This window comes from Bombina bombina, chromosome 2 (assembly GCF_027579735.1).
Source record: "Bombina bombina isolate aBomBom1 chromosome 2, aBomBom1.pri, whole genome shotgun sequence".
In the NCBI taxonomy this organism is placed as follows: Eukaryota; Metazoa; Chordata; class Amphibia; order Anura; family Bombinatoridae; genus Bombina; species Bombina bombina.
This window is the reverse complement of record NC_069500.1, coordinates 712,435,682-712,451,324: the sequence shown is the minus strand read 5'-3', so window position 1 is coordinate 712,451,324 and position 15,643 is coordinate 712,435,682. Positions and strand designations below refer to the sequence as shown.

The 15,643-nt window shown below is 36.4% G+C and overlaps 1 protein-coding gene across 1 annotated transcript; it reads right to left on the bottom strand.

The window, feature by feature from the left end:
• Positions 1 to 6,141: 6,141 nt before the first annotated feature.
• On the bottom strand, positions 6,142 to 14,781 carry ALDH1B1 (aldehyde dehydrogenase 1 family member B1). Its single transcript, XM_053702708.1, has 2 exons — positions 14,718 to 14,781; positions 6,142 to 10,474 (listed from the first exon to the last, which is right to left on the bottom strand). The coding sequence occupies exon 2, from the start codon at positions 10,465 to 10,467 to the stop codon at positions 8,914 to 8,916; it is 1,554 nt and encodes a 517-aa protein (XP_053558683.1). The 5' UTR covers positions 10,468 to 10,474; positions 14,718 to 14,781; the 3' UTR covers positions 6,142 to 8,913.
• Positions 14,782 to 15,643: the final 862 nt, after the last annotated feature.

Sequence of the window (15,643 nt, the reverse complement as noted above, 5' to 3'; positions counted from 1 at the left end):
ATTACAATGTTAAGGGATCATAAGAGAATGTGAAAATAATGTTTGTTTCTGCATGGCATAAATACCACAAATTGCCAAATATTTAATATCCATCATCAGATTAATTTTTTTTTGTTGTGACACAAATTTACAATGAAATATGAATGGGTTATTATCCTCTCCTGCAAACCACACAGTGTAGCTTTTTTGATTAAAGGGATATGAAGCCCCCCTTTTTCTCTCTCATGATTAAGAGCATGCAATTGTAAGCATCTTCTGAAAAATCAGGAATGCAAGTTTAGGAGCCAGAGCATGTTTGGTTCAGAGCTACCCAGGGTGCTCCTGAGCTTACATTCCTGCATTTCAAATAAAGATAGATACCAAGAGAACAAAAAAAATAATAATGGGAGTACATTAGAAAGTTGTTTAAAATTGCATGCTCTAATTACTGAAATAATTTTTTTGGTTTTTTTTATATCCCTTTAAAGTGAATGTCAATTTTGATTCTAAAGTGCCCGTTTTTTTAAAAATTCGATTAAAAATAGGGGCACTTTAATTCATCAAAATTTACATTTCACTCCTGTTGAGAAAAAAAAACACCTTATCTTTTAATCTTCACAGCAACTCCAGCTTCCTCCGCCCATATTAAAGCCTCTTCCTGGGTCTAAAATGAGTAATCCGGCTTCCTCCAATCACGGTGTTGAATCAGACACTGATTCCCCCGGGGGGGAAGCCGTGATTGGAGGATGATCTATCCATCATTTCTGACATCAGAAATGGCTTGTAACAACCGGAGGAAGCTGGAGCTGCTGTGAAGATTAAAAAGGCAAGTTTTTTTTTTCTCAACAGGAGTGAAATGTAAGTTTTGATGAATTAAAGTGCCCCTGTTTTTAATAAAATTTTTAAAAACTGGGCACTTTAGCATCAAAATTGACATTCACTTTAAGCGTTAGTGGTGATCTACATAAGCATAGGATTTGAAGGAGTGAGATTGCTTGTAGATGGTAATTTTCTTGAGAAAGTCTGACCGCTTGTCAGACAAAACACGTAGAAGCCGTTCTGTTCACGCTTACATGTGTCCCCACTTGCCAGTATTCCTATAAAGTGGGACATCGGTAGTCAATGGACTTCCATTTCAGAGGCTAACAAATGCTGTACGGACGAACAGACAATTTAACACTCTGCTAGGACGTCACATGTAACTGTGAGCTTCATATGCTTTTAAAAAAAATTATTTTCTATGTGAGTGCAAATAATTTATTGCGTGAAGAAGCCATTAAATGCTATCTCTATCTTGAATTGGTGTTGCGCTGGGTATTTCTGGTATTTAGTTAGTTTGATTAGTGATGGAAGTTGCAGAAGTGAATTTACCTTACTCCAAACAGCACACTGTGCAAACAGTACATACTATTCTGAACATTTTGGATCAAAAGTCAGAGAATTCCAGCAGCCCACAGGAATACAATTGGTGACTATAATAGTAGGGATTATAATTTTCTTCTGACAATCACTGTTTGAACTCACATTCATTTATTTGTTTATCTTAGTTTTCTTCCACTATTGATATATATTGATACAAGATCTCACCAGGGATAAGATATTTTGTAATAGGTTTCTATTAGGGATTTTTTGTTCTTTTGCTTTTACCTATGAGAATATGATCCATGGGATAATGTAAAACTATAGGATAAATATATATCATTGTAGCAAACTGTACATTCTTAGAGAATCTATGCCACCAAGTGACATGGTCTTTTTAGTAACGTTCATTTGTAAGAGCATATTATACACCTTAATGGTGATTAAAGCCCAATATATCAAATTCATACATTGAACTAAATTACAAGTGGAGCACAATCAATAGCACAGGGTGTATTATCATATCACATTTTATATATATATATATATACTGTATGTATATATGTACATACAGTGTGTGTATATATATATATATATACATACACACACACACATATATACATACAATATATCAATCTGATTGTTTAATGTGGTAAGGTATATTCATATGGCCCAGCAACTACAGATGAAGTAAATAAAAGTACACTTGGGGGTATATTGCATTCTTTTCAAAATCATATTTTCATACTCAGCTAATTGATTCTATCTTTAAAATCTGCATTTCAATTTCTATGAAATGCTTGTGTTTGAATTACGACAACACTTATTTGAGATTATTTCCAGAGCATGTTTTATTTCCTACAGATTTGATTAAAGCTCAAAAATGTACATGCAAGATATTTTTACTGGCTTTTTGTAGACCAATATGCTAGCGATAAATACTTTGTTTTATCTTTCTGAGCAGAATGTGGAATAAAAATGGGTTATCTGTACACAAGAGAGCTTGTAGAAATTCTGTTTTCTTTAGGAGTTGTAAAACAGGTATTTACTGCATACTTTAAGTACATTTACATATTTAAAAGGCATGGATGTACCCGCCCTCAAATAAATAAAAATATATATATATATAAAAAAAAAAAATGCATGCGCTCAAAAAATAGAAAAAAGGTCAACGAATTCTAAAATACAGTTTAATTAGAAGGCCCTATACAGTGATTGGAAAAAAAAAAATCAGTATTTTCACATGTTCATACTAATGTTACTGTAAATAGAAGTTCAGTATCTTTCACTTGTGTCGTTAATGAATCTAGACTTTTCTAGCTTTCATTAATGGAGTTTGTACCAGTAACATATATTGTAGCAGACATCTGTCCTGTGGCTTGTTTCCCGTCCACTGCATGAACTACACCAATGGCACTAGCAATGTGAAAAAGCAATCATCAGAACCATGACACATAGGAAACATGCTTGCAAAAAAGGTTTTATAAGTGCCCGTAACTGTAAAATATTTATATATCTGTTTTATTAGGGTAAAGTAGACTCACTGTGTAGAACAAGAACCTCGCAGATATGAACAACTGGTTGGCCAAATTTATGAAGTCCCTAATGCATCTTGTTCCTCAGCGTTTTGCTATTAAAAAGATGACTAGGTTCCCTCAGGGTCAATCCATGTCAAGTGGTCCAACATAGGTTCCAATTGCAATATTTGTTGTAATGGAAGCTACACCAAAAATCAATATTCACTTGACTCAAATGGCCATACAATTTCTATTATGTATAACAAAAACAAATCATGTTAAACTTTTAATGCAAAATATTCTAAAGAAAACCCTATTTAAAGGGACATCAAATGTGACAGTTTGCTGGGCATTTTATTATTGCACTAGTGCTTGCAGAGAAGTGTGTTAGCCTCTTGCAAAAGAGTTAAACACATAGTCAATGTCAGTTCTGAGACAGCAATACACATCTGTGCAGACCCAGATGGGCTCATAGGACATGTTTATTGACAAGCCATTAGTGTATTGCTTTTCTGGAGATGACTTTGACTATGTGCTTAACATTTTGTTGGAGTCAAACACAGTTTTGTGTAAACAATAGCAATATTAAAACTAGCAGCATGCAAGCTCATCACCATCAACAACCTGTGCAGCCAGTGGAAGAAAATATAAAATGTAGGGAAAAAAATCTTGTAACTAGACCATTATTATTTTTCCTATTTGTTTTTTTAAGTGAATGCCTATGTATTGTAAAATAAAAAAACTGCGTTTTTTTGCATTACCAAGGTTTAATCACGGCGGGAATCTTTGTGTCATGTACACAACAAATTTTGGTTATACAGTTATTTACAGAAGCCTCAATACCTCAGCTCAGGATGGTTCTAGCTCCTTGGAACAAAAACTGATGTCTAAAGCACAAGGTACATATATAGATAATATATACACACATTCTTGTTCCACATTTAAGGTCAATTAATAATAGGAAGGGTTTGGGCCTCAGTCCTAATTATTTTTTTAGGGGGTACCTGGGTAAGTATGGTGTGGGACATTTTTTATTATGCTTATATTACATATTTTCATTTCTCAAAGCACTTGAATAAAGTAGGCTTTTCTACTAGCCCTACCTATGTAACCAGTGGAATCTCAAACTCAATATATTTTACTGCAAAATATTATCATATGAAGACTTATATCTGTCCTATTTGGTCCCCTACCATAGATAATTAACACAGAAGTGAGGGGAAATGCTAAATTCCACTCTCGCCCCTCAAAAAAGAAGTCTCAAACTTGAAATGTTCTGTATGCACACCATACTTAACTAGGTATCCCCTAAAGAAAAAAATAATATTTTTTTTTTTTTTTTTTTTTTTTTTTTTTAGGACTGAGGCCCAAACCCTTCCCATTATAAATTAACCCTAAAAGTGGAACTTTCAGCGATCATGATAAATTACATTAGGACTCAAATTTTAAGTCTATAGAACAATATGCTAAGGGGCGGATTTAATAAGCAGCAGACGCTGCTTTATCTGACCATAGTGATTGTTCAGTGTTAAATGCTGACAGTGTATAGCGAATCATGTCCGTCCGACATTTGGTAATTTGACCCCTAAATGTTTATATATGTACATTATAATGTGATCTAGAGATCAGTTTTTGTTCCAAGGAGCTAGGACCATCCTGAGCTGAGAAATTGATTTGGTTTTCATAAACCTCTGTATAACCAAAATCTTTCGTGCACCATGACACAAAGATGGCCGCCGTGGTTAAACCAAGTGGTACCAATACATAAAACATAATCACAAAAATAGGTAAATTAAAAACGGTCAAGCAACCAACTTGACAATTATTGGACTACTTGAAATGGATTGACCCCCTCAGTATTTATTTAATACTATCAATTTTCAAGATTTTTATTGTGCATGTGTCAGGAGTAAACTTATTTATAGAAATGTTGTTTTAATTTGTTCATTTAATAATATTTTATGATGCTGGTATCTTTCACAATGGAGCTGAACGCACAGCTTGCTACTGTGATAAGAGACGATTACAAAACTTTATGAATTTTGTTTTATTATATATAGGCTAGACTGACAATTAAGTTGTTGCACTTCCTTCCAAACATGTACGCAGTGAGTTACTTACACTGCTAGCCCAGTTCTATCCACTCTGCCTACACTACACCTTGTCTAACATTTTATATTATTTCCTTTGCCTGGAATTTATGGGAGTGTTTACTTTTAACGAGAGAAAACTCAGTGTCCAGACTTTCCCCAATAACAAATCATTCTGAAAGGCAAACTTTTTAATATTCAAAATGAAATGAAAAATTACTAATTTTTTTTAGAGCTGCAAAAACTAAGATATAATCGATTATCAAAATAGTTGTCAACGAATCTCATTATCGATTAATTGGTCTGCAATTAGTTGGTTTGCAAACAGCACCAGCTGCTTCACTCCGCTGAGCTCCTGCACATGGTATTGTGTGTTATGCTTATGCTCTTAGCCTAAAGGTCTTTTACAGATGTTTACTTTACTTTTTTTAGGACAGTATAAGTTTATTTTTAAGTTTACCCCTAACATAGCTGGTTATTTACCATTGCATAAATCAGTTTAAGATATTTTTATGTTACAATGAAGTCCAGGCTTACTTTAAAAGGCCCCTTGCCAAGGAGGAAAACACTTTGCATTGGTGGAGCCAACAAAGATAAATATCCCACCTTGGCAAAAACCCTACTTATGCATCTCAGGCACCTCAACACCATCTAAGCGCCTCTTCTCTGCTGCAGGCAAAATAGATGCAAAAAGAGAGCCAGCTTCAGCCAGGACTATGTGGACATGTTGCCATTTTTGCATTTCAATGCAAAGTTTCTGAAAGGGTGAATAGCAGAATGTTATAAACAGTGATCGTCTCTTTCTAGTTCTACCTCTTTTCAAAAAGTTTGTGGTTTGGCTTTGCTTAATAATAAAAAAATGTGCTCTGCTGCTTAAAAATTGGACAAACAGTTGTGTTAATGTAAAGTTTTAGTCTAAAGTTTATTTTATTTTCATTTTCAATATTTTTATTATCCGATTAATCAAAAAAATATTCGGCCTATTAATCGATTATTAAAATAATTGTTAGTTGCAGCCCTACTATTTTTCCCCACCTGTAAATCACAGTCTTCTCTCTGTATTTTGGTTTGTTTTTTTGTGTTCTAAAATACAAAATAGTCTATATTTATTTAAAACAAATATTTCTGATTGCAGTACTGAAATTTCTAAAGGGGAACTGTGTGTACAAAAGTATTAAAAATGATATAAAACCACCTTTTGGTTACAGGTATAAGCTGTATTAGGACATGTAAATATTACCTAAATGACATAAGATATTGATATTTATACTTTATTCCTCCCCTCTCCAAACTTTTAAAGATGCAAATATTCCAAAATTCAAACCTTTTTTGATCCCAAGCAGTTTGGATAAAGGGTTGTCTACCTGTATTTTATTTATACTAAATATTTCTTGTAAAGTGTTGATTCACTGTGGATGTGGGGACACTGAATTCAATTTGTTATTCTGGTGTTGGACGGGCACGCTGCCTTCAGCACTAGTGGTTACAATCCCAGCAGTGTAAGTTCAGAAGACACACTAGAATGGCAGAATATAGGCGATTACACCATGTGAATTGGAAGGTGTATAGATTACATTCCAATTGTAAACGTATAGCAACATCAAAAATCTCCATAGACTTTAAAAGATATTTGTAGTTACTTCCTGCTCATAACGTTTACAATGAAATGTAAACTAGCTTTAGTAAATCAAGGTAATTAAAGGAACATAAAACCGCTTTTTTCATGATTCAGATGGAGAAGACAATTTTAAACAACTTTCCAGTTTATTTCTATTATATAATCCGCTTCATTCTCTTGGTATCCTTTGTTGAAGAAGCTACCTGAATGCATTGGGTAAGCCAAGAAGATGAGGCATATATGTGCAGCAACTAATCCGCAGCTACTGAGGCTACCTATCATTTTCCACATAGGATATCAAGAGAAAAAAACTAATTAGATAATAGAAGTAAATTGGAAAGTTGTTTAAAATCACATCCTCTGAATCACAAAAGGAAAAAAAAAAAGTGGGTACAAGGATAACAGTACAATGGAGAAACAATATGATAAGACAAATACAGGGGGAATTGAGGGCCCTATTTCCGTGGGAATTTACAATCTAGATGGGTAGGAAGATGGGAAACAGGAGGTGGTGACTGCAAAGGTGAGAATGATAGTAGTGAGGAGATAGAGAGCAACTGTTAGTTAAGTGAAGTTAGTTTGTTCATAAGTCGGGTGATAAGCTTCCCTGAACAGAAAGGTCTTTAGGGAACGTTTAAAGGAGGAGAGGTTAGGGGCAAGTCTGACAGAACAAGGAAGTGGGTTCCAGAGGGTTGGTGCCGCATGAGAGAAGTCCTGTAGTCTAGCATGAGAGGTGGTGATGGTAGAGGACGCGAGAAGCATTGTTGGATCTTAGGGGACGGGCAGGAGTATATTTGTTGATGAGTGAGGACAGGTAGGGTGGGGCAGCATTGGTGAGGGCTTTGTAGTTCAGGGTGAGAATTTTGAATTTAACTCTGTTAGTGGGGAGCCAGTGAAGGGACTCAGAGAGGTGCAGCAGAAACAGAGCATCGAGAGAGGTGGATTAGCCTGGCAGATGCATTTAAGATGGATTGGAGGGGAGAGAGGCGGGAGAGAGGGAGGCCAGTTAGTAAGTTGTTACAATAGTCAAGTCGGGAAATTACCAGGGAGTGGATTAGCCGTTTAGTAGTTTCAGCATTTAGAAACTGACGAATTTTGGAGATATTGCGAAGGTGGTTGCGGCAGGATGAAGAGAGCAGTTGGATGTGGGGAATGAAGGACAGATTTGAGTCAATCGCGACTCCGAGGCAGCAGACTTGGGGTGATGGGGAGATAGTGGTGCCACCAACAGTGATAGAAAAATTAGAAACTGGAGTGGAGTTAGAGGGGGGGAATTAGAAGTAGTTCGGTCTTGGACATATTTATTTTTAGGTGGTGAGAGGCCATCCAGGAGGAAATGCCAGATAAGCAGTCGCTGATGTGAGAATTGACAGAAGGAGAGAGTGCAGGGGTGGAAAGGTAGATCTGGGTGTCATCAGCATAGAGATGATAGCTGAAGCCATAGCTGTTGATAAGTTTACCCAGTGAAGAAGTGTAAATAGAGAAGAGTAGAGGACCCAGGACAGAGCCTTGGGGTACTCCAACAGACAGAGGTAATAGAGAGGAGGAGTCACCAGCAAAAGAGACGGAGAATGATCTGTTAGAGAGATGGGAGTGAATCCAGGAGAGGGCAGTGTCAGAGACCAAAAGAGCTGAGAGACCGCAGGAGAAGGGAGTCGTCAACAGTGTCAAAGGCAGCAGAAAGGTCAAGTAAGATGAGTATAGAGTAGTAGCCTTTGTTTTTAGCAGAAAGGAGATAGTTTGTAACCTTGGTGAGGGCAGTCTCAGTTGAGTGTTGGGGACGGAAGCCAGATTGCAGGGGGTCGAGCAATGAGTTGGAGGACAGGAAGAGGGTTAGGCGATTGAAGACTAGTTTTTCAAGTAATTTTGAAGCTAGCGGGAGCAGTGATATGGGGCGGTAGTTTGAAGGGGAGTTAGGGTCAAGGGAGGGTTTTTTGAGGATGGGGGAGACTTTTGCATGTTTGAAAGAGACAGGGAATGAGTCGGTAGAAAGGGATAGGTTGAATATGTGAGTAAGAGCCGGAGTGAGGGTGGGAGACAGAGGAGGAATTAGATGTGAAGGAATAGGGTCAAGTGGGCAGGTAGTGAGGAAGACAAAAGGGAAGCCACTTCACTCTCAGTGGTTGGGAGGAGGGTGCAGAGAGTGGCAGAGGGGGTGACTGGGAGTGGACTTGGGAGATTGCAGGTTTGTGTCGGGATGTTTCCTCGGATTATTAGTTGTTTAAAATGGTTAATGTGATACTTCAAGAATTACTGAGCCACCTCCAAATATTTTAGCACTGAAATAATGTTGTTATAGTATTTATTGCTTGAATAGGAATTTAAAATATCTGGCATTTGTAGCATATCATTAAGAATTTTTTTGTGGAATTTTAATAGTCACTGTTTTCACTTCAGTGTAGGCATTTAGTCCATCTTCTCCAAGCTCTCTTCCATTTCCGGATTCTTTAAATCCCCCAAATGGTGTCTGACTAGAGACAACATTGTACGTATTTATCCACACTGTACCTGCTTGTAAGCCTTGCATGAAATGCATTGCTTTATCTAAATCCTGTGTAAATATACCTGCAGCTAATCCATACTTTGTATTATTAGCTCTTTCAAGAACTTCCTGCAGTTTCCTAAACTTAAACACTGGCTGTACGGGGCCAAACACCTCTTCTTTTGCTATTTTCATGTCATCTTGTACCTCTGCAAAAACAGTGGGCTTGATAAAAAAACCTTTATCACCAAAGCGGTCACCACCACAAAGCAGGTTAGCGCCCTCCGTTTTAGCACTTTTGATGTATGCAAGAATCTTATCAAATTGTGTCTTATCCACTTGTGGGCCGTGTTTTGTGGTAGGGTCAAAAGGGTTTCCAATTTTTCTCAATTTGGCTTTTTCCACAGATCTTTCTACAAATTCATTGTAGATAGATTCCTCTACAAATGTTCTTGAACCTGCAGAGCAGCATTGCCCCATGTTGAAAAAGAGAGCCTCATGACACTGCTCTACAGCATGCTCCATATCTGCATCTGCCAATACAATACATGGACTTTTCCCACCAAGTTCTAATGTGACTTTTTTAAGATTGGTCTCTCCTGCGGCTTTCTGAATCAAATGACCCACTTCTGTGGAACCAGTAAAAGCTACTTTATCAATATCCATATGTCTTGCAACTGCTGCCCCTGCAGTAGGCCCATAACCAGTTATAATATTCACAACACCCGGGGGAAAGCCAGCCTCTTTTATTAAGGACGCTACATACAAAGCAGTGAGGGGTGTCTGTTCAGCAACTTTCATCACCACTGTGTTTCCTGTAGCTAGGGCAGGTGCTAGCTTCCATGCCTGCATTGCCAGGGGAAAATTCCATGGGATAATCTGACCACAGATACCAACAGGCTCATGTCTAGTAAAACAGAAGTGGTTACCGTCCATTGGTATAGTCTTTCCATGCCACTTGTCAGCAAAACCGGCATAATATCTGTATAAGTTGATGATTCCACCAAGGTCTAAAGCATACGATGCTGTGAAAGGTTTACCATTGTCCAATGTTTCTAGGGAAGCCAGATAGACCCTATCTCTTTCAATAAGATCTGCCAGGCAGTGTAACAGTTGTCCACGCTGAGATGCATCCATACAACGCCATGGCGATCCTAACTTAAAGGCTGCTCTTGCTGCTTTGACTGCAAGATCAACATCAGCACTGTCTCCCTCAGCCACATGTGTGATGGTTTCTCCAGTAGAGGGGTTAATTGTTGGAAATGTTTTTCCACTGGCGGCATCATGCCATTCGTTGTCTATGAACAACTTGGTATAGTACACCTCAGGCTTCACCAATGGCTTAGGGATGGATGACATGGAGTAAGTAGCTACCATCTTCCTTAGTGATGAAATATGGTGACGAGGCAGAAAACGAATCATAATTTTTCTATTTAAAAAAAGAAAAAAAATGCAAATATTTAAAGTGTGATCTAGTGGCATATGGTAATGGCAGCACCAATGAGGCGTTTTAATGTATCAGCAAACCGTTGTGTCAACATATGTTTGCCTGTCTCATTGTGTGCATGTAACAAATTCACCAATTATCAACTCATCTTAAAAATATGGTTGTAGTATTTTAAAAACTGATAGCACATCTACTTGCAATGCTAAACATGAACATTAATTTACTTTGGCCTACATCCATACAGAACTTGCAAATGCACATCAGTATCTAAACTTTGCTGGATATTTAAAAAGGGAAAGTGTCCTTTAATGTGTTTCAAATTATCCATTTTATCTTTTGGAGTTGAGTAAATGTTTACAGATAGCACATTTACCTTGATTTCGTCCATTGAAATCGCTGCTTTTTCCCCCATTGTATCCCCATAACCCACCTATACTGAAAATGTCAATACTTAAAAGGGACACTCAAGTCAAAATAAACTTTTATGATTCAGAAAGAGCATGCAGTTTTAAGACACTTTACAATTTACTTCCATTATCAAATTTTGCAGTCTTATTATATTTACACTTTCTGGGGAACAAACTCCTAATGAGCATGTGCACAAGCTCACAGGGTATATGTATACCATTAGAAGTCTGATTGGCTGATGTCTGTCACATGATACAGGAGGCCGGAAAATGAGAAAGAAATAAAATTTGTCAGAAAAAAATAAATTAAAAAATAAATAAATCTACTGCTTATTTGAAATACAGAGTGTTAAATACTTGTCTTTTTTATTATGCATTTGTTAATTATGCAGTACTACTGCATTGAGTGGTCCTTTTAGTAGTGGTTATAGAAAAGCTATATAAATTAGGTTTTCTTAAAGGGACAATAAACACAAAAATTGTTATTGTTTAAAAAGATAGATAATGCCTTTACTACCCATTGCCCAGCTTTGCACAGAAAACATGGTTATATTAACATACTTTATAACCTTTAAAACTCTAAATTTGTCTGTTTCTAAGTCCCTAAAGACAGCACCATGATCATATGATTTTGTATTTGCTTTTCACATCAGTCAGGGGAAGCTAGTTCATGCGAGTCATATAGATAACACTGTGCCGACACCCGTGGATTCTATTAACACAGCACTATTTGGCTAAAATTAAAGTCAATAGATAATAAATTTAAAGTCATGTGATCAGGGGGCCGTCAGAAGATGCTTAGAAACAAGATAATCAGAGGTAAAAAGTGTATTAATATAACCATGTTTTCTGTGCAAAACTGGGGAATGGGTAATAAAGGGATTATCTATCTTTTTAAACTTTTTTTTAGTTGACTGTCCCTTTAATAAATCAAGCTACCAGTTGGGGTATTGGTCTCACTGTGTATAGAGATAAGATAAGGAGAATTTTGCGTAAATATACAGAGCTAAGCTAATGAGGTCTGCTCTCTATGCAAGCTCAGCCAATTTTATTGGGTTGGGGTTTCAATTACCAGAAGCAGCTATTTCATATATTAAAAAGAGCACTTTTCCGTATATTATAACCTTTGCAGCTGGTATAACAAGTCATTGTTAGCATGTTAAGGGGAAACCAGTTTTACAACCATTTATTAATATTGTAATCGTTAAATATTTTATTTACCTTGTGCATGGTTTTAAGAGTCCGACTCCACCTTTTACTAAAAACAGAAAAAGTGCTATTTGGCAGGCATTGAAAAAATGCTAATATTCTTTTAAAACTAGAGGCACAATGTGCCTTAAAGGGACATAAAGCCCCAAATCTTTCTTTCATGATTCAGGCAGAGCATGCCATTTTAAACAACTTTCCAATTTACTTCTATTTAATTTGATCCAATCTTTTAGTATAATTGGTTGCAAAGCATACCTAGGTATGTGCAGGAGGTGAAAGCTAGCTGCTGATTGGTGGCTGCACAAATATGCCCCTTGTTATTGGCTTCCCAATGTGTTCAGCTAGCTCCCAATAGCGCATTGCTGCTCCTTCAATAAAGGTTACCAAGAGAATGAAACAAAATTGATAACAGAATTAAATTGGAAACTTGTTTAAAAATGCATGCTCTGTTAATTGGGAAAGAATAATGTTGGGTTTCATGTCTCTAAGTCATTAAAAGCAGCTGCAGTAACAAATATCTGGTCTCACCCTCCAGGAGGATTATTTCTGATTCTTTACATAGCTTTTCTATAGCCAATACTCCAGTATTTAAATTTTATAGTATAGGTGACAGTTTTAACAGCACTTATTTCAAATGACAAAATAAAGATTAAGGAGCAATATGTAAACATTTTAATATACTCCACCAGGTAAAAGGGATCACCGAGGGAAGAATATTTTACAGTACTGCCCTTTAAAGGGTAATTAGACACTTTGAGGTGGCAATATAAAATGATAAACTGTGTATATGAGAACAATTCTGCAATATAATTTTCATTATTTATTTTGTCCCCTTTTCCTGTAATTTCACTCTGAAATTGTGAGCTTTTTAGTTCCTGTTAGAAATGGAAGTGCAGAGCACTGTTATATTCCACACAACCATTGGCTACACACTCTAGTGACCTATTTATAACCGTTTCTAATTGGCCACAGCAGAGAAGGTAACCTAATTTACAACATGGCAGCTCCCATTGTTTTATAGACACTAAAACTTTACACTTATTTTGACACTAAACAGCTAATGAAACTTTAAAAAAAAATACATCTACATGTTATTCTCAGACTAATCTTTTCTTTGAATGCATCATTCTATCTAGCATTGATTTAGTGTTTAATGTCCCTTTAAAGCTATCCAGGTGCCAAGTTTCAGACAAAGCTACTAAGTGTAGTTGACTAAAACAAATATATGGAGTCACAAGAAAAGAAAAAAAATTTTTTTTTTATAATCTAGTAATTGGCTGAACTTTGACAAATGCGTCTGTAAAGAACTTTCTGAGCTAGATTTTTAGAACATGGAAATCTCTATTTACAGTCAATGATTATTATTTTTTTTTATTTATTTAATTTAGCAGAAGTAAAAGTGTTAAAAAAAAGCAAAGCTATGTAATTAATATTTTACAAATCTGCATTTTGGTTTAAAAGGTCAAAATTAAAATATGCATGGCTGAATTCCATTTTTAAGTGGAAGCCTTTTTGCAATATACTTACATTAGCAAACTTGCTTCTAGTAAAAGTTATGTTTTTCCATTGACATATGCTGTGAGGGCCTGTGTGCACCAGTATCATCCACAGTGGTGTATTGTGTCTATGAAGAGTTAAACGTTATGCTGACTCTTTTAGAGGGTGTAGTGTTTGAATACTGGCGCACGGCCCCTCACAGCATAAACAGTAAACTTATAACAGAAGCAGGTTTGCTAATGAAATTATATTGCAAAAATGCTTCTATTTAAAACTGAAATGCATCCCCTTTTTATAGCACAAAATTTGCCCGTGGACCCCACATACCAGGCTGCCCCTGAGGTTTGTTTTCCCTATCATGATCCTCAATTGCAATTCAGTGTTTTGCAGTGATAGGTCAATCTGTGCATGCACACCCCTTCTTCAGTGAGGCTGGATTAGCTGAAGCCCCCCAATTACATGACAAAAAATAAATAAACAAGCTGAAATAATGGTGATGTTTTACCATATTAAACTCTGGAGTCAAAAGAATGGGTTAAAATAAGTATATAGCTGGTAAGAGATCAATGTAACCCCTATCAGGGCCACATTGGCTAACATTATTGTGACAACAAAGTTTGCAATAACCCTTTAACCACCTCAGCTTATTTGAAAGGATGCAGCCCTCTTTAATCCTATTGCCTTTAGCATGGGCCTACTTGGCCCCAGGCCTAGGGGAAAATACATCCATGGTTTCTGTTGCAAAGATTTTTACCCACCCTCTAGCCAGACCAACAAAATAAATGTCACCAAGGAAGCTGCTAGATGAGAGGAATAGAGAAAAATTGTAATGCAAAGCCATATACTAAAGAAAAACTATACAGTGCACCATTTTGTGAAACAAAGCATAATATTCCATTTAGCCCACGCTGCTTAGAAGCATAATACAAACCCAGAAGGTGAAAATAGCCGCTTTTAATCAGCAGTTGCTTCTCTCTGAGAAGAAATAATATCTTATCCTGTGACTTCTCGGCAGCTGCTTTCTGCAGCGTGTGCTAAATATATCTGCATATGCCTTTAAGCTATGATTTCAGGATACTCCTAGAGTAAGGTAGAAAATAATCAATACTTACCAAATATGTTGACAGCTATAGACACTGATTTCAACCAGAGTTGCACATATAATCTTCTCTATCGTTACAAAGGGGAGGAGATTTCTCATTTACACCCATCCTTTTCTCATTAGGAACAGAAAGTAGAGGAGGGTAGAGATTAATCGTTTGGTGTTGCTGTTAACCCCTTAACGGCAAGAAAAGATGCAACAATGTGTTGCAGACAGCCCCCTTAAATTGATGCTAAATCCTAGTGTTTTTAAAAAAAAACTCTAGGATTTACCATAGTTTAAAATAAAGGCCCCCTTCATTCATCAGTTTAACCACTTCACTACGAGGAATTTTAGAGAAAAACTTTTTTTTTTTAGCATTTTTACTATCACTCCATTTAAACAGAAATAAAGCCTGTTTTTTTATTTACCTATAAAAAAAGAGCTTTCAGTAGATAACAGTTTGAACTAGCTATTTAATCACAGAAATGTGAAATTAATTTAATTTTTATCCTAATTAATTAAATTTTTATCCTAAAAAAACTATTAATTATCACAGACCCCAAAAGCCTTTACCTTTCTAACTGTAGAACAAATAATAATCTCAAAATGTGTTCATTGGCACCCTCTGTTTGAGCTGAGATCACACGTGTATGTATTTTGCATTATTTTTGATAATTACATAACAATGATCACAGTGCATATAAATTAAGTATATCTGACAGAGTCCTAGTGAGCAGCCGAAATTGGTTATAGTAATAACCCAATTGCTTGATTGTAGGAATTCACACAGGTTACATACAGGGAGAGAAGATATACATAATGAAGTCTGTTAAAATCAATACATCCAACCCAAAGGAATGATACTCACACTCAAAAGAGCTATGACTAAGCTCTTAGTATTGCACAGGTAGGTATTAGGCCCCACGGCACTCAAAGAAACTCACAGAATCCAGT

Excerpts from the sequence above, each read along its gene's own strand:
- ALDH1B1 (XM_053702708.1), bottom strand. The coding sequence starts at position 10,467 with ATGATTCGTTTTCTGCCTCGTCACCATATTTCATCACTAAGGAAGATG.